Source organism: Bos indicus x Bos taurus, chromosome 7, assembly GCF_003369695.1.
Source record: "Bos indicus x Bos taurus breed Angus x Brahman F1 hybrid chromosome 7, Bos_hybrid_MaternalHap_v2.0, whole genome shotgun sequence".
Classification (NCBI taxonomy): domain Eukaryota; kingdom Metazoa; phylum Chordata; class Mammalia; order Artiodactyla; family Bovidae; genus Bos; species Bos indicus x Bos taurus.
In genome coordinates, this window is record NC_040082.1 from 41413145 (window position 1) to 41438817 (window position 25673).

At 38.5% G+C, this 25673-nt stretch overlaps 1 protein-coding gene across 2 annotated transcripts in view; it reads left to right on the top strand.

Annotated features, from left to right (window-relative positions):
- The window catches only part of SOX30 (SRY-box 30), a 42306-nt gene that overhangs the window by 10998 nt on the left and 5635 nt on the right, over positions 1-25673 (top strand). The window contains exon 4 of one of the 2 annotated variants that reach the window (XM_027545817.1): positions 4394-4886. The exons of the other annotated variant lie outside the window; for it this stretch is intronic. Within the exon in view, the coding sequence (XP_027401618.1) occupies positions 4394-4886 (493 nt within the window). The remainder of the gene's footprint in view (positions 1-4393; positions 4887-25673) is intronic. 2 annotated transcript variants of the gene reach the window in all.

The following is a 25673-nucleotide window of genomic DNA, read 5'->3' on the forward strand; positions in this document are numbered from 1 at the left end:
AGCTTTGTTCATAGTGATGCTTTCTAAGGCCCATTTGACTTCACATTCCAGGATATCTGGCTCTAGGTGAGTGATCACACCATCGTGATTATCTTGGTCGTGAAGATCTTTTTTGTACAGTTCTTCTGTGTCTTCTTGCCACCTCTTCTTAATATCTTCTGCTTCTGTTAGGTCCATACCATTTCCGTCCTGTATCGAGCCCATCTTTGCATGAAATGTTCCCTTGGTATCTCTAATTTTCTTGAAGAGATCTCTAGTCTTTCCCATTCTGTTGTTTTCCTCTATTTCTTTGCATTGATCACTGAGGAAGGCTTCAGTAAGATCTTTCTTGTATAAATCTATTAAATTGATCACGTTTATTTTTTTAAAGGTTTCTAGAAATCTGGTAGAAGCAATATTTATTTTAGCCTGGCTTTCAAATGTCAGTTTTATATATTTATGAATTTTCTGATGAGATTATTTCATTCTTTACATTTTATTACTGAAACCTGAAATGAATTTTCCTTATTACATCTAAACTCAATTGATATCTTTTACTCTTCTGAATTCATACATTTTCTCTAAATTTTGACTTTAAAAATGTTTACTACTATTTTAATTTTTTGGTAGTAGACATATAATATCATTTTGGTTTATCCATCTCTTCTTTTTTAACAGAAATAACACAAAAAACCTCCAACATTCTAATATTTTTGTAATCCAAAAACAATCTTATCTTGTCTTTGTCTAAAGATCAGTTCTTGCGAAGTTTTATGTTCAGAAGAAACAAAGATATGGCTTGAAAATTCCTTGAAAAGTGATGTAGCTCATTATTGTGGGTTTTCTCGTGGAGCAGAGGAGGAGGAATCACATGGCTCAAACTATACTAAGTCTTCTTAGGACTCCTCTTTACCATTTCTCTCCCCAAAGCCCCACCGTCCTTAGCAGTTATCTAACTGTTCTTCCCAAGCCTCTATTTTCCATCTCTGTCTCTATGTCTCTGACTCTTAACCCTATTTCTCTCTCTCTCCTCTCCTCCTTTTTCTGCCTCTGTTTCTCTCTTCTTAGCCATATGCTGGTCTTCCTATCCTTCTTTCTACTTCTTTACAGCTTTTTCTTGTACAGAAATTTGGTCTGTCCTCAGTTTCTGCCATTCTCTACTCCTTTCTGTTCATCCCAGTCAGGCAGCAAAAGCCTGGTTACATCTTTCATCCATTCAGCACAGGTAGTAGAGTGTTCTTCTTTAGGAATGGGTGAGAGGGATTTGTCAAAACTATGGACAGCTATTAATAACTAATTTTTTCCTTTTCTTATCATAGTGTAGTATAGATCTAAGTTTCTGCTCTTTACTTCATGTTACAATTAGATAATGCTAGCTGCTTGAACTGTCTCCTAAACATAATGGTTTAAACAGAATCATGGTTTACATTTTCACCCATGTAGAGTCCAAAATAAATATCTCTGGCTTTCTTCCAAGGGATTCATAGACACAGATTTTTTCTACCCTATGGCTCTTCTGTCTTTGATATGTAGTATCCAAGTGTGCATGAACTTGCAGAAGAGAAAAGAGCATGGAGGATTGTACATGAGAGTTTTTTCTGGTCCAGTCTCAGAAGGAGTATACATTGAACCACATGACCGCTCCTAACTGCAAGGCAGGCTGGAAAATGTAACCTAGCTGTGAGCTAGTAAGAGAGAAACCAAGTGACTGGATAGTCTTTTCCATACCTTATCTACAGTGCGGTATATTAGATCTCTGCCCTTTCCACAAGTCTTCCCTATTCACTGAGTTTATCAGTGATGATTAGGTGTTGGAGGCATTAAACTCTCAGTGTAACAACCTGAATTTTTACATTTAGGACATCTTTATTATACTTCCATATAACTCTCTATGCATCTGATTTTTTACCTCAGGTCAAAATGTTAGTTACTTGGTAAATGTTTGTTTAAGTAAATGAGTGCATGGTTTTATCACCTCATGCTTCACTGGTTCCCCTTATTTTATAAAAAATATCTTTGGTAGAAAAGAACATTTGGTATCAGCTAAAAGACTGAGTCCCTTTCTTCTTCAGTAACTGAAGTAACTACAGCTCCTATAATTTTTTGTTTCCTTTGCCTAAAAAGAGCATATTTCTTTTTTGAGGACTAACAGCCTGGAGGATTGTGCATGAGAGTTTTTTATGGGCCAGTCTCAGAAGCGGTACACAACACTTCTTCTTACTTAACTTCATACTGCGCAGGAAAAGAAAATCTGCATCAGAGGTAGATTTTAGGAGCAGATGTCTTGAGTGCAGTGATAATTCAGTGAATAAAACTTTGAGAGATTTTACAAGTCAGCCTGGTGTAATATGCATTTAGAGGAGATTTTTTTGTACAAGATCAGAGATAGAGGTTCTGTCATCTGTAAGCTTGTTTGTTTTTTCTTTCATCTAGTCATACATAGGGAGAAGGCAATGGTACCCCATTCCAGTACTCTTGCCTGGAAAATCCCATGGACAGAGGAGCCTGGTAGGCTGCAGTCCATGGGGTCGCTAATAGTCGGACATGACTGAGCGGCTTCACTTTCACTTTTCACTTTCATGCATTGGAGAAGGAAATGGCAACCCGCTCCAGTGTTCTTGCCTGGAGAATCCCAGGGACAAGGGAGCCTGGTGGGCTGCCGTCTATGGGGTTGCACAGAGTTGGACACGACTGAAGCGACTTAGCAGCAGCAGTCATACATACGTTTCTTAACTTATTAACCAGGTTCTGTGCAAAAGATAATGGGGCTACTACTATGAATTAAACTGTTCCTGCTCTTGAGCTCCCAGTTTTATGGTAAGGGTGGCAGACCTGCAAATTTACACTGTTTTTATAATATGTGATAGATTTATAGTTTCTGAAGGAACATGAAAAGGGAGATTACTTTATGCTTGATTAATCAGGAAGGCCTAAAGCCTGTGCCTCACATATGGGAAGGCTAGTCCATTTAACCCCATTAACTGAGAATCATGACAGCTTCATCTGTACACTGCTCTGTGTTGCCTCTATTTCACTGGGTCAGAGGCCATCTTGAAGCAGATGGGTATATCTCTTCATTCCCTACCTCCAGGTTTAAGGGTGATAGTTATTTGACTTACCTGGAGAGAAGGAAGGAGAGGAATGTGTTACCTGGCCAAGACTGAGAGAAGATTGACAATCCTTTTGGCCTCTGACAGAAACATTTCTAACCATAGAGTCTGTTCTTGGACTGCATCTTCTATATTAATAGAGACGTAACTGCACTGAAGTAAACTCGATCATGAATCTATTACTTTGGCTTCTCTCTGTATTTCTTTGGAGAAGGTTAGTTAAATTTAGGCTAAATGTGTCTTTTGAGTAACTTAGTAACTCAGTCAGCGGTCCTTCTTCTTCAGGATCAAAAAGATAAAATACATGATTATTTTAGTTGCCTCTAAAAATTCTGCTATCTCCATCTTGCCATGCTGGAATAATATGCTTTCCTATCTCACAAATTGCTGACCGATGGCAAGTCATAGTCCCTTTTGGGAATTTCCTTATGTATTCACACTGGATGCAATAATATAGCAAAATAATTTTACTGATGGTTTCTTTAATTTTTTTCAATTAAAAAATGTCATTCAGACCTCCCGCCCCACAATGCAAAGGTCAGCGGTGACGTCATCCGGAGAGCGTCCGGGACGCGGCAGGCGGTTTCCGCCGCCTCCGGCAGCAGCTCTGCTACCTGAGACTGCTGCGGCCGCTGTCGACGCCGCCGCCAAAATTTAAAAAAAAATAAAAATAAAATAAAAAATGTCATTCATAATTTAGTTTATCATAGAGTATACAAAATTTAAAAAATGACCCATACTGTTATGATGTAACCTCTATTAATACATAAAATTGATATATTTAGAGAATAGAAAATTCAAATGGTCCGAATAGGTATAAAATGAAAGTCTGGCTTCCCATGGCCCTGTCTCCTCTTCCAGATGACCGTCTTTTAAAAGGAACCACTATCAATAGTTTCATATTATTTCTTTTAGAAATATTTATATATATATATTCCAGCATTTGTATTTCTTTCACTTAGACATTTTATTCATTTATTTATTCATCCAAAAATATTTTTTTTAAGGACCTATTCTGTGTCAGGCAGAATTTTGAACCCTGGGGATACAGTAATGAACAAAACAGAAAAGGTCTCTCCTCTTAGGGCATTTAGAATCTAGGTGGGAAAGAGAGACAAGAATGTAAAATAAATGAACAAGATGGCTTCAGTTTGTCAGGATACTATGAAAGAAATAGAGTGGTGATGTTCTTAGGTAAGAAGGTTAGTGGAGGCTTCTGGTTATACAGTTCATTAAGTTCTGCTGAAAAAAGAAAAAATAGTGACTCAATTCATGCCTGACATAGGCTGTTTTTATTTCTGAAGGTGAATCTCCACCAACCATCCAGCTGCCCACACCTGCAGTCCAGCGTCCAAGCCCCATCACACTTTTCCAGCCCAGCGTCTCCAGTACTGCCCAGGTGGCTGTCCAGGCTCCAAGTCTGCCCCTCCGTCCAGCACTCCCACCCCAGCGCTTTGCTGGGCCCTCCCAAGCGGACACTCATCAGCTGCATTCTGGAGTCAGTCGCTCTGTGAAGAGACCCACTCCTGTTTCTCTGGAGAGCACCAACAGGATTCCGACTAGTGCAAGTCCTGCCCATTCCAGATTTGCAACCTCAACCATCCAACCTCCCAAGGAGTATCCCAGCGTTTCCACTTGTCCGAGAAGTACTCCAATTTCCCAGGCTCCTCCTATTCCACACTCACACATCTACCAGCCCTCTCCCCTTGGCCATCCAGCTGCATTGTTTGGGACACCACCAAGATTCTCTTTTCATCACCCTTACTTCCTACCTGGACCTCACTACTTCCCATCAAGGTAAATGAATAGTTTATTTCCTTTCACCTGAAAGTGCTTTCACCTTTCACCTAAAACTATTCATTCATAGTTAATGAATTTTTACCCCTGAAAGCCTCTTATTTACTGAAAAAGGAACTTCCTCAATCCTGTTTTGTATCTAATTTAGTTTAGTGGCTAGACAGGGGCCAACCAGTTGATATGAGTATATGGAGGGGCTGGATAGGAGCCAAGGAGAGTGCATGCCCCATCTTAGGGGGCAGTTGCTACTGAGTTCCAGCCTGCTGTTGCCACATGAGAATACAGGCTCCAATGTTGTCAGATCTGATTTCTCTCTTAAAAAAAATCATCAGTTGTAAGTGACCTTAAGATCATTTAGTCCAACCCCCTTACTGAATAGTAAGTGTGGTTCTGAAACTTCTGTATGTATATAAATCACATGTGATCTTAATAAAATGAGATTCTGAGTCAGTAGGTGTGGGTTACAGTAGGTTCCTATACAGGGTTACAGTAAACCGGATATTCTGCATTTCTAACAAGCTCCCAAATGATGTCAATTCTGTGGTTTATGGAATACTTTGAATAGCAAGAATATAGAGAGCACTGGCCTAAGAGGTTGAATGACTTGTCCAAAGTTATTTACCCTCTCAGGACCCTTGTTAATAAACCAAAAAGTTTCTTAGGTAAATTATCAGTAAGAGAAATTATTTTCACAGGGATGTATCTAAGGAAAACATTTGTAACTTTTCATTTTGGAGTGATAGAATTTAACTTTGAAAGCATTTTGATAGAGTGGCACTAACCTCTACTTTTCAGTTGCTGTTAAATGTATAAACAGAGATGATTTCTGTTGAGACTGTTTAATACCCATCTTTTATTGTTACTTATTTAGAAAGTAAAACTACTGCCTACTTGGGTGTACCAAAGCCTCAAAGAAGTTTTTTTAGTGTGTATTATGTTGCTTCAAATCATAGTGGAATTGCTTGCTTTCAAGTCTTTAGTACAGAACTAAAAGAAAGTGAAAATAGAGGATCAGATTAGGAGAAAGGGAGATACTGCTGTTTGTGGTTTGTTTTGTTTTTCCAGTGGGCTCTTCTTTAACAGCTTTCAGAAGTCTTTTGGTTCAAGAAGCCAGACTTTAAGAGACTCCTAAGGCTAGGATCCAGAGAAGGCAATGGCAGCCCACTCCAGTACTTTTGCCTGGAAAATCCCATGGACAGAGGAGCCTGGTAGGCTGTAGTCCATGGGGTTGCTAGAGTCGGACATGACTGGGTGACTTCACTTTCACTTTTCACTTTCATGCATTGGAGAAGAAAATGGCACTCCAGTGTTCTTGCTTGGAGAATCCAGGGACGGGGGAGCCTGGTGGGCTGCCGTCTATGGGGTCACACAGAGTCGGACACGACTGATGCGACTTAGTAGCAGCAGCAGCAAGGCTAGGATCTCTTCTCATTGCTATCTGTTAGGGTCTGAGATTTTATAGGAATTTTAGAGAATTTTACAGTGTTGTTTTTGTTTTTTTTTTTAACATATGAGAAGAGTGCTAAGGACATAGCTGGAATTTAATAAATGAGTAGGTTTGAAAGATCATTCTTAGTTAGAACCTTGAGGTTCACAAACTTAAAATTGGTGAAATTTTATCTTTGTTACATAATTCATTTTGTAGTACAAGAAAGACTTGAACAGTACTTACATTAAAGTTGAAGAAGAGGCATCTAGAATAGGTGTATAGCACAATCTTACTTCAGTTGTTGTTGTTTTTTCTTTTTAGCATTTTGAGAACTTGGTATTTTTATCTAAAATTCTCAGAGTAATCTTTTGTTTTTGGCATAATTATCCCTTTACTTTTTCAGATAAAGAAAGTGATCAACTGTTAGATAAATAGCTTTGTTAAGGTCACACTTTTCACTTTCATGCATTGGAGAAGGAAATGGCAACCCACTCCAGTATTCTTGCCTGGAGAATCCCAGGAATGGGGGAGCCTGGTGGGCTGCTGTCTGTGGGGTCTCACAGAGCCGGACACGACTGAAGTGACTTAGCAGCAGCAGCAAAGTCACACAACTGGTAAACGGCAGAGCCAGTAGTCAAACTTAGATTTGCTGTATGATTTTTAATTCGGTGTTTGTTTGTTTTTTTCACTGTATCACTAAGGCTTCTCAATATAATGGCTTCTCTTGCTTGGTAGATGTTAGTTTCTAGAGGAGAATCACATGGAAAATGCATCTTGTATTTTTGAATGGAAAAGTAGTGTAGTCAAGTAGACTTTCGGGCAGGAAATTTTTTTTTTATGCAATAAGTAAATAAAATCATAGGAAATTTATCTTCCTTACTCATGACAAGACTTACAGGATTTGGCTGTTAATTTACAAACCATTGATAGCTTAAAGAACATTTTGGAAAGAAACTCTGGAAAATATGTCATTAGGAGACAGAAAATATATCTCCATCTTGAATGGTATTATTGCTAATTAATAATAATGCTATTAGATGAACCAAATGAAGTGAGTCAGCAGTATTATACTGAATTTTATTTCATGTAAGAATGTCAAAGAACTATGTCAGCTGTAAACATGAAGCCGAATATAGTTTTCCAAAACAAGACCAGCCTTATAAATAATAGTATTGTCTAATTTCCTTTATAACTTCTACCTGTAATCTGTGCAATGGTAATTTCCCCAGGGATATGGGTAATCTTATTTATGTTTGTTTACATAATATACTTCAGTAAAATCCAGTCTGGCTAAATAACAGAATTAATTGATTCCTTCTCAATTTTTCAATTGGCTCTTCTCCCACTAATAACAGGATCATCTATAAAGATATTTCTTCCTTAATCTAATCAAATTACATATGGAATTATTCAGCCATTCCAATACCGTAATTATAATGACATTTGATATATATGTTTGGTAAATATATACCAAATATACATATTTGATATTTTGCCCTATGTATCTAGAGTAAAAACCACGGAGTTTAGGCATTTTAATCAAGGAATCATTTTATGAAACAGAGAGGCACTTAGAAATACTGATCCCTAGGTCTGGGACTAAATCCTCCTGCCTTTGTATCGTAACCATCTTCATACTATGCCTATTAAGACTCTCTCTTTCTGTACTATGTTCAGTTCAGTTCAGTAGCTCAGTCATGTCTGACTCTTTTCGACCCCATGAACTGCAGCACGCCAGGCCTCCCTGTCCATCAGCAACTCCCGGAGTTCACTCAAACTCACGTCCATTGAGTCAGTGATGCCATCCAGCCATCTCATCCTCTGTCGTCCCCTTCTCCTCCTACCCCCAATCCCTCCCAGCATCAGAGTCTTTCCCAGTGAGTCAACTCTTTGCATGAGGTGGCCAAAGTACTGGAGTTTCAGCTTTAGCATCATTCCTTCGAAAAAACACCCAGGACTGATCTCCTTTAGAATGGACTGGTTGGATCTCCTTGCAGTCCAAGGGACTCTCAAGAGTCTTCTCCAACACAATTCAAAAGCATCAATTCTTCGGCGCTCAGCTTTCTTCACAGTCCAACTCTAATATCCAAACATGACTACTGGAAAAACCATAGCCTTGACTAGACAGACCTTTGTTGGCAAAGTAATATCTCTGCTTTTGAATATGCTATCTAGGTTGGTCATAACTTTTCTTCCAAGGTATAAGCGTCTTTTAATTTCATAGCTGCAATCATGATCTGCAGTTATTTTGGAGCCCAAAACAATAAAGTCTGACACTGTTTCCACTGTTTCCCCATCTATTTCCCATGAAGTGATGGGACCAGATGCCATGATCTTCGTTTTCTGAATGTTGAGCTTTAAGCCAACTTTTTCACTCTCCTCTTTCACTTTCATCAAGAGGCTTTTTAGTTCCTCTGCACTTTCTGCCATAAGGATGGTGTCATCTGCATATCTGAGGTTATTGATATTTCTCTCCTGGCAATCTTGATTCCAGCTTGTGCTTCTTCCAGCCCAGCGTTTCTCATGATGTACTCTGCATAGAAGTTAAATAAGCAGCGTGACAATATACAGCCTTGACGTACTCCCTTTCCTATTTGGAACCAATCTGTTGTTCCATGTCCAGTTCTAACTGTTGCTTCCTGACCTGCATATAGATTTCTCAAGAGGCAGGTCAGGTGGTCTGGTATTCCCACCTCTTCCAGAATTTTCCACAGTTTGTTGTGATCCACACAGTCAAAGGCTTTGGCATAGTCAATAAAGCAGAAATAGCTGTTTTTCTGGAACTCCCTTGCTTTTTCCATGATCCAGCAGATGTTGGCAATTTGATCTCTGGTTCCTGTGCCTTTTCTAAAACCAACTTGAACATCTGGAAGTTCACGGTTCATGTATTGCTGAAGCCTGGCTTGGAGAATTTTGAGCATTACTTTACTAGCGTGTGAGATGAGTGCAATTGTGTGGTAGTTTGAGCATTCTTTGGCATTGCCTCTCTTTGGGATTGGAATGAAAACTGACCTTTTGCAGTCCTGTGGCCACTGCTGAGTTTTCCAAATTTGCTGGCATATTGAGTGTAGCACTTTCACAGCATCATCTTCCAGGATTTTAAATCGCTCAACTGGAATTCCATCACCTCCACTAGCTTTGTTTATAGTGATGCTTTCTAAGGCCCACTTGACTTCACATTCTAGGATATCTGGCTCTAGGTGAGTGACCACACCATCGTGATTATCTTGGTCGTGAAGATCTTTTTTGTACAGTTCTTCTGTGTCTTCTTGCCACCTCTTCTTAATATCTTCTGCTTCTGTTAGGTCCATACCATTTCCGTCCTGTATCGAGCCCATCTTTGCATGAAATGTTCCCTTGGTATCTCTAATTTTCTTGAAGAGATCTCTAGTCTTTCCCATTCTGTTGTTTTCCTCTATTTCTTTGCATTGATTGCTGAGGAAGGCTTTCTTATCTCTTCTTGCTATTCTTTGGAACTCTGCATTCAGATGCTTATATCTTTCCTTTTCTCCTTTGCTTTTTGCTTCTCTTCTTTTCACAGCTATTTGTAAGGTCTCCCCAGACAGCCATTTTGCTTTTTTGCATTTCTTTTCCATGGGGATAGCTTTGATCCCTGTCTCCTATACAGTGCCACGAACTTCCATCCATAGTTCATCGGGCACTCTATCTATCGGATCTAGTCCCTTAAATCTATTTCTCACTTCCACTGTATAATCATAAGGGATTTGATTTAGGTCATACCTGAATGGTCTAGTGGTTTTCCCCACTATCTTCAACTTAAGTCTGAATTTGGCAATAAGGAGTTCATGATCTGAGCCACAGTCAGCTCCCGGTCTTGTTTTTGCTGACTGTATAGAGCTTCTCCATCTTTGGCTGCAAAGAATATAATCAATGTGTTACTTTCTTAGTTATCCTTTTTACCCCCACCTTTTCTTCTATTCTTCCTACTTCTTGCAGTATTTATACTTTCACATACAAAGGAGATACCTAGAATCTTCATTCTATTGGCCATTGAGTAAATATATGTGTTCAAAAGTGTATTGCGATTAGGGATATAGAATGTATATGAATGATAAATTGGAATTTATTAGCTTGAAATCGGAGAAAGTAATGGCACCCCACTCCAGTACTCTTGCTTGGAAGATCCCATGGACAGAGGAGCCTGTTAGGCTGCAATCCTTGGGGTTGCTAAGAGTCGGACACGACTGAGTGACTTCACTTTCACTTTTCACTTTCTTGCATTGGAGAAGGAAACGGCAACCCACTCCAGTGTTCTTGCCTGGAGAATCCCAGGGACGAGGGAGCCTGGTGGGCTGCCGTCTGTGGGGTCGCACAGAGTCGGACACGACTGAAGTGACTTAGCATAGCATAGCTTGAAATATATAAAACTATAATCAAACATATCTATATATCTTTTAGGGAAGTTAAGTCCAAAAATTCTAAATTTGTGGAAATATATAGCATCTTAACTGTAAGATTTTGGACAAACAGATCAAAAATTACAAAGCAGTTATCCTTAATCCTTGTTTGGCTTATAGACCTATTAAAGAATTTGATTGAGGTTTTGGACCTATTTCCTATTATAATATACATTTACATACATATACAATATTTTGCCTAATTCTTGTAGAGGATAGAATTTATAGTTCCAAAACAAGATAGATTCAGCTAATATGGAATACCTTCTGCTATAACTATTATAAATGTTGAATTTAAATATGAACAATTTAATACCTAGCTGAAATCATAAAAAAGGAAAATAAATCCCCCTTTGTCAAAATGACCAATAAGCTGAAAACTTGTACAGTGGTCGTGGGGATAGTTTGCAGATTCAGAAATAGTCTCAGCATTTATAAACTTGGGTTTTAATGCCTACATAAAGAGAGAAAATGAGGTCTTGACTCTTCTCAAGGTGAGGAGGTGAAACTTAAAACCTCTTCATAAAGCTGCTGTTGCTGCTGCTTTGTCACTTCAGTCATGTCTGACTCTGTGTGACTCTATGGACTGTAACCCGCCAGGCTCCTCTGTCCATGGGGATTCTCCAGGCAAGAATATTGGAATGTGTTGTCATGGCCTCCTCCAGGGGATCTTCCCAAACTAGGGATAGAACCCAGGTCTCCCGTGTTGCAGGTGGATTCTTTATCATCTGAGCCACCAGGGAAGCCCCTTCATAAAGCTAAGACCGTAAAAAGGCCTCTCAACCTTGATAAAGGAATAGAAGATTTTTTTATCACTGATCCAGACAAAGCACAAAGGAAACTTGTTTTTATCCAGGGCTATATATGGAAAAAGGTCTTCTGTTAGATATAAAAACTCCAGATTACACTGCACACTGATTGAGAATCTAAAATCACCCTATCCACTTGATAAACTAACACACAAATTAGTTCTGGGATGACTTACCTGGGACAACTATTCTAAAGGAGATACCTCAACCATTCAAGCCACTTAGGAATTTCCAAAGGGAGAGAATTATTATTAAAGGTGAGCTTTAGCATATAGAACACAAGGAAAGGATTCATTAAGAGCAAGAGTCAATACATGCTACAAATAGTAAGAATAATATCCAAGAATCTGAAATAAGTGAATATCAGTTCAGTTCAGTTCAATCGCTCAGTCATGTCCGACTCTTGGAGACCCCATGAACTGCAGCATGTCAGGCCTCCTTGTCCATCACCAACTCCCAGAGTCCACTCAAACCCATGTCCACTGAGTCGGTGATGCCATCCAACCATCTTATCCTCTGTCGTCCCCTTCTCCTCCTGCCCTCAGGCTTCCCCAGCATCAGGGTCTTTTCAGATGAGTCAGCTCTTCATTAGGTAGCCAGAATACTGGAGTTTCAGCTTCAACATCGGTCTTTCCAATGAACACCCAGGACTGATCCCTTTTAGGATGGACTGGTTGGATCCTCTTGCAGTCCAAGAGACCCTCAAGAGTCTTCTCCAACACCACAGTTCAAAAGCATCAATTCTTCGGCGCTCAGGTTTCTTTATAGTCCAACTCTCACATCCATACATGACCACTTTAAAAACCATAACCTTGACTAGATGGGCCTTTGTTGGCAAAGTAATGTCTTTGCTTTTTAATATGCTGTCTAGGTTGGTCATAACTTTCCTTCCAGGGAGTAAGTGTCTTTTAATTTCATGGCTGCAGTTACCATCTGCAGTGATTTTGGAGCCCAGAAAAATAAAAGTCAGCCACTGTTTCCCCATCTATTTGCCATGAAGTGATGGGACCGGATGCCATGATCTTAGTTTTCCGAATGTTGAGCTTTAAGCCAACTTTTTCACTCTCCTTTTTCACTTTCATCAAGAGGCTCTTTAGTTTCTCTTCACTTTCTGCCATAAGAGTGATGTCATCTGCATATCTGAGGTTATTGATATTTCTCCTGGCAATCTTGATTCCAGCTTGTGCTTCTTCCAGCCCAGCATTTCTCATGATATACTCTGCATATAAGTTAAATAAGCAGGGAGACAATATACAGCCTCGACGTACTCCTTTTCCTATTTGTAACCAGTCTGTTGTTGCACGTCCAGTTCTAACTGTTGCTTCCTGACCTGCATATAGGTTTCTCAAGAGGCGTCAGGTGGTCTGGTATTCCCATCTCTTTCAGAATTTCAGAACTGATTTCAGATTTCAGAACTGAATATCAGGAAGAGACTAAAAACCATATTTCAAATAATTAAAGAGGACTTCTGTACCAGCCAAGATTAGGGCTGAATCTACCCTCATCTGAAATGATTTAAAAAAATAAAAAGGCAAAATATATAGTTTTCAAGACACTGTTTATCAGCAATGAATATGAAGATCCCTGAGAGAGAGAAAATAAATGAGGTAAGCCTTGAAATCTCCCCTGCTTACTGGCCTGGAAACCATGGAAGGAGACATGGAAACAGGAAGGAGAAACACAAGGAGATCCTTGTAGACTTGCAGAGTGGAGGACATAGAACCGAGAGTCCAGTGAAACCAACTCAGCTAGAATTCTTGGGATAGAGTACTTGAGAGAGGAAGGTTGCACAATGCAAGAATTCTGGATCTCTGCATAGGTTCCTTTTTGAGTATTCAGCTGAATGCTGATCAGCTGATGCATGTGAGGAACATTACCCAAGATTGTTGAAAAAACTGTCCAACAAATCAGAGACAGCAGTGCCCAACACTCACACCAGGCTGGGAATATTTCTTTTTCTAACCAAACAAGATTAGAAAACCTTGATGGGATATTGACTACTTGGAGAGTCTTGTTTTAGCTAGATCTAGACTATATGTTGGCTTAAAGCTCATCATTGAGAAAACGAAGATCATGGCATCTGGTCCCATCACTTCGTGGGAAATAGATGGGGAAACAGTGTCAGACTTTATTTTTTTGGGCTCCAAAATCACTGCAGATGGTGACTGCAGCCATGAAATTCAAAGACACTTACTCCTTGGAAGAAAAGTTATGACCAACCTAGGTAACATATTCAAAAGCAGAGACATTACTTTGCCAACTAAGGTTCATCTAGTCAAGGCTATGGTTTTTCCTGTGGTCATGTATATATGTGAGAGTTGGACTGTGAAGAAAGCTGAGCACCGAAGAACTGATGCTTTTGAACTGTGGTGTTGGAGGAGACTCTTGAGAGAGTCCCTTGGACTGCAAGGAGATCCAACCAGTCCATTCTGAAGGAAATCAGTCCTGGCATTTCTTTGGAAGGAATGATGCTAAAGCTGAAACTCCAGTACTTTGGCCACCTCATGCAAAGAGTTGACTCATTGGAAAAGACTCTGATGCTGGGAGGGATTGGGGGCAGGAGGAGAAGGGGACAATAGAGGATGAGATGGCTGGATGGCATCACTCACTCGATGGACGTGAGTCTCAGTGAACTCCAGGAGATGATGATATACAGGGAGGCCTGGCGTGCTGCGATTCATGGGGTCGCAAAGAGTCGGACACGACTGAGTGACTGAACTGAACTGAAGTGAGACTAAATGTTGCTATGGTTTTATCTAAAAATTCTTAAAATCAAGACCTGAAGTGATCAAAGTTACTGTTTTCAAGTAACTAACTGTATCCAAAACAAAGCTTAAGGATAGAAATAGTATGATACAAGGATAAGAGAGAGGGAGTTTCCTTTCTGAAATGGCAGCATGAGGAGTTCTGTGAACCTACTCCCAAGCAAAGAAGCATAACTGGTAAAAACTATTTTTAAAGACCAACCACTTAAATTCTCTGGCAAATGTCCTAAGGGCATATTGCAGATAAGGAAACATTTATTCAAGAATACACCCTAAAACTTGGTAAGAAGAGCAAGAGTCTATGACCCTTGGGCCACGAAAAATACTATCCCTCACTGAAGGCAATGGCAACCCACTCCAGTACTCTTGCCTGGAAAATCCCGTGGATGGAGGAGCCTGATAGGCTGCAGTCCATGGGGTCGCTGGGAGTCGGACATAACTGAGAGACTTCACTTTCACTTTTCACTTTCATGCATTAGAGAAGGAAATGGCAACCCACTCCAGTGTTCTTGCCTGTAGAATCCCAGGGACTGGGGAGCCTGGTGGGCTGCTGTCTCTGGGGTTGCACAGAGTTGGACATGACTGAAGTGACTTAGCAGCAGCAGCAGCAGCACCCTCAGTTAACTTGATGGAATCCAACTCTGAGTGGCCAAGAAGATAGCTTTCTCTTCCCTCAGCTCCTAATCAAGAGATACAATATCTTAGAGATGTAGCATTTCTCATCCTCTCCAGCTTAGTTAAAGAGGTTAAATTCATGGGGAGTGTGACCAAGAGGTTGGGGGTTCCTTTGCTTTGTTCAGCACCTACTAACAGGATAACTGTTCAACTCTTAAGGATGACAAACAGAGAGTACTGTGACCCTGAGCATCCTTGATCCAGGTCACTATTAGAAGAGATGTTCTATGCTGGCAGAAGAAAACCAGAAATTTTGCCATAAGAATAGAGAGCTCAGAAACTCTCTCCAAAAGGAATTTGACTTTTCATAAACAGTGTGGGGAAGTTCATACATAAGGACATTCTTGAAAACAAGGAGATTCTGGTGGTAAGCAAATAAAAGAGGCATCACTTAATCAAAACTAAGAAGCTAGGGACTTCCCTGAGGGTCCACTGGTTAAGATTCTGGGCTTCCACTGCAAGGGGTAAGGGTTTGATTCCTGATCTGAGAACTCAGACTAAGAATCTAACTGTATGCCAGCTAGTACACAAAAAAACTAGGGAAAGAAACACTAAGAACCCTCCTGCAGTCAGAACAAACCTCAGAGACTGCTCACAGTTGACCCCTGTCTGAATTTAATTGGGTCAGACTGTGGAACAATCTCTGCCCCAAGACATTTTGAAACCTTGGAGCAATCAGCCAGCAATGAGTATAATCCTCAAGCTGTATGTAATGGCAAATGAGTCAAAGAGCTTAACACAAAAATCAGAGAAAGAGATAGAGTCCTGCTAAAACCATTATCATCCTAGGGTGACTGTATTCATGTCCAAATCTATGCTCTCTAAGAAGTGACAGTCAGGGTTTACACTGCAGAGGAAATACACTTCACTAAAATTTCAAGTCAAAAAAAAAACAAGCAAAAAAAAAAAAAAACAACTAGACCTAGGAAAGTGAAAGAGAGTTGTCCCGAGTTCCTGAAAGTTATTACTCCTGAGTTACTGAAAATATCCTGTTTTCAACCAAAAATTATGACATGCAAAGAAAAGGAAAGTACCATTCATACATGGAGGAGAAAAATAAGCAACAGAAGCTACCTGTGGTAGGTAGCTCGTATCTCAAATTTAACATAGGCTTCCAAGACTTTATAACTATATTCAAGCAATTAAAGGAAACCATTTTTAAAGAAGTAAAAGAAGTTGTGATGATGATGTCTCTTCACAAATACTATCATTAAAGGCATAGAAATTATAAAAAGAACCAAATGGAAATTCTGGAGTTGAAAAGCACAGTAACCAAAATGAAAACTTCACTGCTGCTGCTAAGTCGCTTCAGTTGTGTCCGACTCTGTGCGACCCCATAGACGGAAGCCCACCCGGCTCCCCCGTCCCTGGGATTCTCCAGGCAAGAACACTGGAGTGGGTTGCCATTTCCTTCTCCAATGCATGAAAGTGAAAAGTGAAAGGGAAGTCGCTCGGTAGTGTCCGACACTGTGCGACCCCATGGACTACAGCCTACCAGGCTCCTCCATCCATGGGATTTTCCAGGCAAGAGTACTGGAGTGGGGTGCCACTGGCACTCAAAAATGAACTTGAACTGACATGAGAATGAATCAGAAACCTTGAAAGTAGACTGGTAATGATTATATAACCTGAAGAATAAAGAGAAAAAAGAATGAAGAAAAATGAACAGAGCATCAGAACTGTCGTTATTAAGTGCACCAATGTATATATAAAAGTATCAAAAGGGAGGAGAAGAAAAGCAGAAAGTATTTGAAGATACAATAGCTGAAGACTTATCATATTTGATGAAAAATATTATACATTTAAGAAAGCCAGGAGATCCACAGAGGGCCACATCATAGTAAAATACTGAAATATGAAGCCAAAGAGAAAGTGAGAGTCAGGCAGATAGACACTCGTATCATGTACAGGGAAACCCCAATAAAATTAACATCTGACTTTCTATCAGCAGCATTGGAGGCTAGAATATATATTTGAAGTACTGAAGAAAAACCCCAGTCAACTAAGAATCTTATATTCGGTGAAGCCATTTTTTAAAAATTAAGCCAAGGTAAAGACATTTCTCAGATAATCCAAAACAGATTGCTAGCACATTTGCATTATGAGAAATACAAAGGGAGTTCTTAAGGCTGAAAGTAAATGATCTCTAATGGTAGTTGGGATAAAAACAAACAAAGTACCGAAGAGCCCCAGTAAAGGTAAAAATACAGTTACAAAAGATAGTATCAGTTCAGTTCAGTTCAGTTCAGTTGCTCAGTCATGTCCAACTCTTTGCGACCCCATGAATCACAGCATGCCAGGCCTCCCTGTCCATCACCAACTCCCGGAGTTCACTCAGACTCGCATCCATCGAGTCAGTAATGCCATCCAGCTATCTCATCCTCTATTGTCCCCTTCTCCTCCTGCCCCCAATCCCTCCCAGCATCAGAGTCTTTTCCAATGAGTCAACTCTTTGCATGAAGTGGCCAAAGTACTGGAGTTTCAGCTTTAGCATCATTCCTTCCAAAGAAATGCCAGGACTGATTTCCTTCAGAATGGACTGGTTGGATCTCCTTGCAGTCCAAGGGACTTTCAAGAGTCTCCTCCAACACCACAGTTCAAAAGCATCAGTTCTTCGGTGCTCAGCTTTCTTCACAGTCCAACTCTCACATCTATACATGACCACAGGAAAAACCATAGCCTTGACTAGACGAACCTTAGTTGGCAAAGTAATGTCTCTGCTTTTGAATATGCTATCTAGGTTGGTCAAACTTTTCTTCCAAGGAGTAAGCGTCTTTAAATTTTATGGCTGCAGTCACCATCTGCAGTGATTTTGGAGCCCAAAAAAATAAAGTCTGACACTGTTTCCACTGTTGAGATAGTATAGGAAACCTAAAATGGTGTAGATATATATATACATATACATATATGTATAACTGTTTCACTTTCCTATATAGCAGAAACTAGCTATAATTTACAAACAACATTGTAAATCAACTATATTCTAATAAAATTTAACAAAAAATACTATAAGCATAAAGGCAGTATGAATCTTCTTTTGACTGGTTTTAAAAGCAGTTATCCCAAGAAAGGCAGTGCCAAAGAATGCTCAAACTACTGCACAATTGCACTGATCTCACATGCTAGTAAAGTAATGCTCAAAATTCTCCAAGCCCGGCTTCAGCAATACGTGAACCGTGAACTTCCAGATATTCAAACTTGTTTTAGAAAAGGCAAAGGAACCAGAGATCAAATTGCCAACATCCGCTGGATCATGGAAAAAGCAAGAGAGTTCCAGAAAAACATCTGTTTCTGATTGATTGACTATGCCAAAGCCTTTGACTGTGTGAATCGCAATAAACTGGACAATTCTGAAAGAGATGGGAATACCAGACCACCTGACCTGCCTCTTGAGAAACCTATATGCAGGTCAGGAAGCAACAGTTAGAACTGGACATGGAACAACAGACTGGTTCAAAATAGGAAAAGGAGTATGTCAAGGCTATATATTGTCACCTTGCTTATTTAACTTATATGCAGAGTACATCATGAGAAACACTGGGCTGGAAGAAGCACAAACTGGAATCAAGATTGCCAGGAGAAATATCAATAACCCCAGATATGCAGATGATACCATCCTTATTGCAGAAAGTGAAGAGGAACTAAAAACCCTCTTGATAAAAGTGAAAGAGGAGAATGAAAACATTGGCTTAAAACTCAACATTCAGAAAACTAAAATCATGACATCCGGTCCCATCACTTCATGGCAGATAGATGGGGAAACAGTGGAAACAGTGACAGACTTTTTTTTCTTGGGCTCCATAATCACTGCAGATGGTGACTGCAGCCATGAAATTAGAAGAAATTTCTTGCTTGCTCTTTGGAAGAAAAGCTATTACCAACCTAGACAGCATATTAAAAAGTAGAGACATTACTTTGACAACAAAGGTCCGTCTAGTCAAAGCTATGGTTTTTCCAGTAGTCTTATATGGATGTGAGAGTTGGACTATAAAGAAAGCTGAGCACCAAAGATTTGATGCTTTTGAACTGTGGTGTTGGCAAAAACTCTTGAGAGTCCCTTGGACAGCAAGGAGATCCAACCAGCCCATCCCAAAGGAAATCAGTCCTGAATATTCACTGGAAGGACTGATGCTGAAGCTCCAATACTTTGGCCACCTGATGCGAAGAACTGACTCCTTGGAAAAGACCCTGATGCTGGGAAAGATTGAAGGTGGGAGGAGAAGGAGACGACAGAGGATGAGGTGGTTGGATGGCATCACCAACTCAATGGAATGAGTTTGAGTCAACTCTGGGAGTTGGTGATGAACAGGAAGGCCTGGCGCCGCAAAGAGTTGAACACGACTGAGTGACTGAACTGAACTGAACTGATTCTTGCCTGAGAACCCGATGGACAGCATGAAACAGCAAAAAGGTAGGACACTGAAAGATGAACTCCTCAGGTAGGCAGGTGCCCAATGTGCTACAGGAGAGCAGTGGAAAAAAAACTCCAGAAAGAATGAAGAGACGGAGCCAAAGCAAAAATAGCACCTGGTTGTGGATGTGACTGGTGATAGAAGTAAAGTCTAATGCTGTGAAGAGCAGTATTGCCTAGGAACCCGGAATTCACTGGTTCATGAATCAAGGCAAATTGGAAGTGGTCAAACAAGAGGTGGCAAGAGTGAACATTGATATTTTAGGAAGCAGTGAACTAAAATGGACTGGAATGGGTGAATTTAACTCAAATGACCATTATATCTACTACCGTGGGCAAGAATCCCTTAGAAGAAATGGAGTAACCCTCACAGTCAACAAAAAACACCTAACGTTATTCTTAATGGCAGAGACTGGAGATCAGCAAGATCCAATTAATATCAAGAATAAGATACAGATGTACATTTTTGTCACTTCTATTCAGTATTTCTTTGGAGGTTTAGTCTAGGACCACTGGGCTTCCCCTGTGGCTCAGATAGTAAAGAATCTGCCTGCAATTCAGGAGACCTGTGTTTGATCTCTGGGTTGGGAAGGTCCCCTGGCGAAGGGAAAGGCTACCCACTCCAGTATTTTGGCCTGGAGAATTCCATGGACTGTATAGTCCATGGATTCTCAAAGAGTCAGACACGGCTGAGTGACTTTAACTCTCACTAGTCTCGGACAATTAGACATGAAAAAGAAAAGGTATAAAAGGCATATAGAAGGTATCTAGATTGTAAAAGAAGAAGTAAAATTGTATTTATGTATCACACAATCTTATATTCAGGAAATCTTGAGGAATCCATAGAAAGGCTATTACAAGTAACAAGAATTCAAGTTTTCAGGATATAAAACCTGTATATATATAAAAGAATTGTATTTTTATACAGTAGCAATGAATAAACAGAAAATGAAATTGAGAAAACAATTCCATTTACAATAAAATGAAGAGTTTAAAAACTTTTGGAATAAATTTAACAACATAATCTCAAAACTTTGCAAAACGTGAAATACCGTTGAGGTAGAATGTTACAAAGAGTTGCACAATGGGGATCTCTAAGAATCTACCTCTCCACTGAAGCAATACTTAACATTGGCAAAAACAGTGTCAGAATCATCTGAAGAGGTGTTTAATGAAGAAAGAAGCTGCTGAATTTTGATAAGATAGCATTGTGGAATTTTTGCCACAACCATCCCTGGTTATCTTGTTCAGTGATGGCCAAGGAGATGGTGACTCATGTTCCTCGTGTGACTTGTTGCTATTAGAGGAGGCAACACAGACCTTATTCTTAAAGAGAGTGTTGTGATTATGCTTTTTGACCTGTCTGGTAGCTTCCTGAGGAGCTGGCTCAGAGGGAACCTTAATTTGACTCTCCTAAGAACTCCCTTAGGGCTGGGGTGGCCTCCAAGCTTGTGTTTGTGGAAAATATTTAAAGGTGTAGTACTGTCCACAGCTGCCTGGGTTAAGGGACAATGGACAGGACAAGCAGCAGACAGACTGAAAAAGCCTAGAAGAAACTGGGGGAAAAAAATCTTATCTGTAAGAAACTCACTTTATTAAATAAACATGGTAGTGCTCGCTTCGGCAGCACATACACTAAATAAACATGGTACTCACTGAGCAGATTTTAACTTTTTTTGGTTTTGGCCACACTATGTGGCATGTGGAATCTTAGTTCCCTGACCAGAGATTGAGCCTGTGCACCCTGCAGTGAATGTGCAGAATCCTAACCACTGGACCACCAAGGAATTCCCAGAAAGAGACTCACTTTGGATCCAATGACACAAATAGGTTGAAAGTGAAAAAACAGAAACAGATATTCCACGCAGCTGAGATGGCTACAATAATATTAAACAAAATAAACTTTATGTTAAAAATTGTTACAAGAGACAAAGTCATTACATATTTTGTTTCTCTCTCTCTATTTTGGCTATGCAAGGTCTCAGTTCTTTGACCAGGGATTGAACTCAGGCTGCAGCAGTGAAAACCTGGAAACCTAAGCGCTCGGCCACCAGGGAACTCCCATATATTTACTTTAAAACATTAAAAAGATACAGCAATTATAATTACATACATACATGATAATAGGACTCTAAAATACATGAAGCAAAAATTGACAGGATTGAAGGGGAAAATCCACAGTTATGTAATAATTGTTGAAGACTTACTACTTTATTTTTTATTGAGATATAATTGACATTAGTTTCAGGTATAAAATGTAAATTTTTTTTTCTTGTGATGAGAATTTTAAGATTTAATCACTTAGAAACTTTCAAAAATACAATTCAGTATTATTAACTGTAGTCCCTGTGCTCTACATAACATCCCGAGGGCTTACTGATTTTTTAAACAAAAAGTTTGCCTATTGGGACCACCTTTATCCATTTTGCTCACTTACTCCCAATCTCTGGCAACCACACAACTGTTCTGTATCTATGAGATGGGTTTTTTTGTTTGTTTGGTTTTTGTTTTTAGAGTCCTCTTATAAGTGAGACCAAATGGTTTTTGTCTTTCTCTGACTTACTTCCCTTAACATAATATCCTCAAGGTCCATCCATTTTGTGGCAAATGGCAGCATTTCCTGATAGCATTGTGGTGGTAATTTGTATTTCCCTGATAATAGTGATATTGAGCACCTTTTCTTGGACCTGTTGGCTACCTGTGTGACTTCTTTGTGAAAAAAAAATTGTCTATTTAGATCCTCTGCCCATTTTTAAATGAGGTTTGTTTGGGGTTTTTTTTTTTTGCTATTGAGTTATATGAATTCTTCATATATTTTGGATATTAATTTTGTATTAAATGTTTTGTATGGTTTGCAAATGTTTTCTCTCATTTGGTAGGTTGTCTTTTCATTTTGTTGATGGGCTTCCTTTTAGTATGGAAGCTTTTGAGTTTGATGTAGCCCACTTGTTAATTTTTGCTTTTGTTGCCTTTGCTGTTAAATCCAAAAAAAAATCACCAATTTGGATGTCAGGAGCTTATTGCCTATGTTTTCTTCTAGGAGTTTTAAGGCTCCAGGCCTTATGTTAAAGTCTTTAATTCATTTTGACTTGAGTTTTGTGTATGATACAAGATAGAGGTCCAGTTTCATTCATTTGCATTTGGCTATCTTAATTTTTCTAACACCATTTATTGAAGTTACTGTCTTTTCCCCATTGTCTATTTTTGTTAATTAATAGCTATGAATTAATTAGCCACATAGGCATGGGTTTATTTATACCTCTCTTTTCTGTTCCACTGAGCTTATGCATTATTTTTATGCCAATACATGCTGTTTTAGTTATTATAGTTTGAAATCAGAGATTGTAATGCTTCTAGCTTTGTTCTTCTTTCTCAAGACTGTTTTGACTATTCACTGTCTTTTGTGTTTCCACAAAAAAATTGGGATGATATGTTCTGTTTCTGTGAAAAATGCCACTGGATTTTAATAGGTTATTTCACTGAATCTGTAGATTGCTTTGGATAATACAGACATTTTAACAATATTACTTTTTCTAATTCATGAGCACAGAATAATTTTTCATTTATTTGTGCATTTTTAAAGTTTTTTCATCAGTATCTCATAGTTTTCAGTGTATCAGTCTTTCACACCCTTGGTTAAATTTATTTCTAGGTATTTTATTCTTTTTGTTGCAATTGTAAATGGGCTTGATTTTCTTAATTTCTTTTTCTGGCAGTTTGTTGTTAGTGTATAGGAATGTGACTGATTTTTGCATATTGATTTTGTATTGTGCAGCTTTACTGAGTTCACGAATTAATTCTAACAGGTTTTTTTTGGTTGAGTTTTTAGGGTTTTGTAGATATATTATTATGCCATTTGCAAATAGAGACAATCTTACCTCCTTGTTTCCAATATGAATTCTTTGTGTTTCTTTTACTTACTAACTGCCCTGGCTAGGGCTTTTGGTACTATGTTGAATAAAAGTAGCAAGAGTAGGCATCCTTGTTTTGTTCCTGATTTTAGAGGAAAAACTTTATAAACTATTAACCATTGAGTATGATGTTAGCTATGAATACTTTATATAACAATGGAAGATCATTCATCTAAAAATGGATGAAGGGCAAAAAGGAAATAGAAGACTCTATGAATCAACTAGATCTAACAGATATATATGGTCTGAACCCAACAACAGGCTATAGATTCTTAACAAGTGAAAATGGTATATTCTGTAGGATATGCCATATGTTAGATCACAAAACGAGTCTCAGAAATTTTTTAAAGTTTGAAACCATACAAAGTTTCTTTTCCAGCTATGATGGAATGAAACTAGTCATCAATAACAGAAACTGAAAAATTCACAAATATTGGAATTAAACAACACACTCTTAAGCAACCAATTGGTCATATAAGACGTCATAAGGAAAATTAGGAAATACATTGAGATGAATGAAAACACAACATACCCAAACTTAAGGAATTATATAACAGAAGCAGTGCTGATAGAGGAATTCATAGCTGCCCTAGCCTACATTTAAAAAGGAAGATCTTAAATTAACAACCTGGTTTTATGCCTTAAGGAACTAGAAACAAAAGAGCAAATAAAACCCAAAGCTAGTAGAAGGAAGGATGTAATAAAGATTAGAGATAAATGGAGTAAAGAGTAGAAAAACAAGAGCTTAATGAAACAGAAAAAAAAGTCAAAAAAATTACTTTTGAAATGATAACAAATTTGACAAACTTTTATAGCTAAGCTAAGAAAAAAGACATAAATTACTAAATTTATAGTAATGAAATCTATAGAAATGAAATCAGGTACATTATCCTGATCTCATAGAAATAAAAATGATTATAGGATAATAATTATAGAATAATTGTACACCAAGTTAGATGACCTAGATGAAATGGACAAGCACACAAGTTACCAAAACTGCTTCAAGAAGAAATAGAAAATCTGAACCAGACTTATCAAGAAATAAGTCTTGACTAAATATATCAAGAGATTGAATATATTAAGAGATTGAATCAGTAATTAAAAACCTCCCAACAAAGAAAAACCCTGGACTAGATATCTTCACTGGTGAATTCTACTAAAGTTTTAAAGGAGAATTAACACTAATCCTGCTCATATTCTTCCAAAATATATAAAAGGGAATGATTCTAAGGCCAGCATTACTCTGTTACCAAAGCCAGAAAAAGACATCACAAGAAAGAATATTGCAAGTCAAAATGCCTTTTGAATAGAAACATATGACCAACAAAATACTAGTAAGCTGAATCCAGCAGTGTATTAAAAGGATTATATGCCACGACCAAGTGGGATTTCCCTCAGGAATTCTAAGTGTGGTTTAACATCAGAAAATCAATCAGTGTCATATTCAATACACTTCATTAAAACAATGAATGAGCAAAACCATCCAATCATCTCAACTGGTGCTGAAAAAACATCTGATAAAATCCAGCACCTTTTCATGATAAAAATTAATTCCTGATTTCAAAACTTAGTAAAATAGGGATAGAAGTTCTTCTATATGATAAAAGACATTTATCAAAAAACCGACAATTAGCATTATACTCAATGATGAAGGCCCAAAAGCTTTCCCTCTGTAATTTGGGGAACAAGATAAGGATGTCTGCTTTCACCACTGCTATTCAACATGGTACTGAAAGTTCTAGCCAGAGCAATTAGGCAAGAAAAAAAGATATTCAAATTAAAGACATTAATTCAAAATTACCTCTTTTCACACATGATCCTATATATGGATAATCTTATAAATAGAAAGTCCTAAAAAACCCACAAAAATTTATTAGAGTGAATGAATGAATTTGGCAGAGTTGCAGGGGTAAGATCAATTTACAAAATTCAGTTGTATTTTAGTACACTAGCAGTAAGCAAACCAAAAAGGAAATTGAGAATGCAATTACTTTTTATAGTAGCATTAAAAAGAGTAAAATATAGAGGAATAAATCTCACCAGCGAAGTACAAAACTGGTAAACTGAAATCCATAAAACACTGCTGAAATAAATTAGACTGAAGTAAATGGGAAGGTATTCATGTTTATGCATTGACAGACTTATTATTAAGATGACAATACTTTCCGAAAGGATTTGCAAAATCAATACAATCCTTTTCAAAATTCCAATGACTTTTTTCCAGAAATGGAAAAGCTGACTCTAAAATTTATATGGAATTGTAAGCGATCTGGAATAGTAAAAAAACATCTTAAAAAAGGAAAACAAAGATGGAGGACTCATAATTCTTTGCTTCAAATTCCACAATGCTATTTAATACTTAGTGTCAA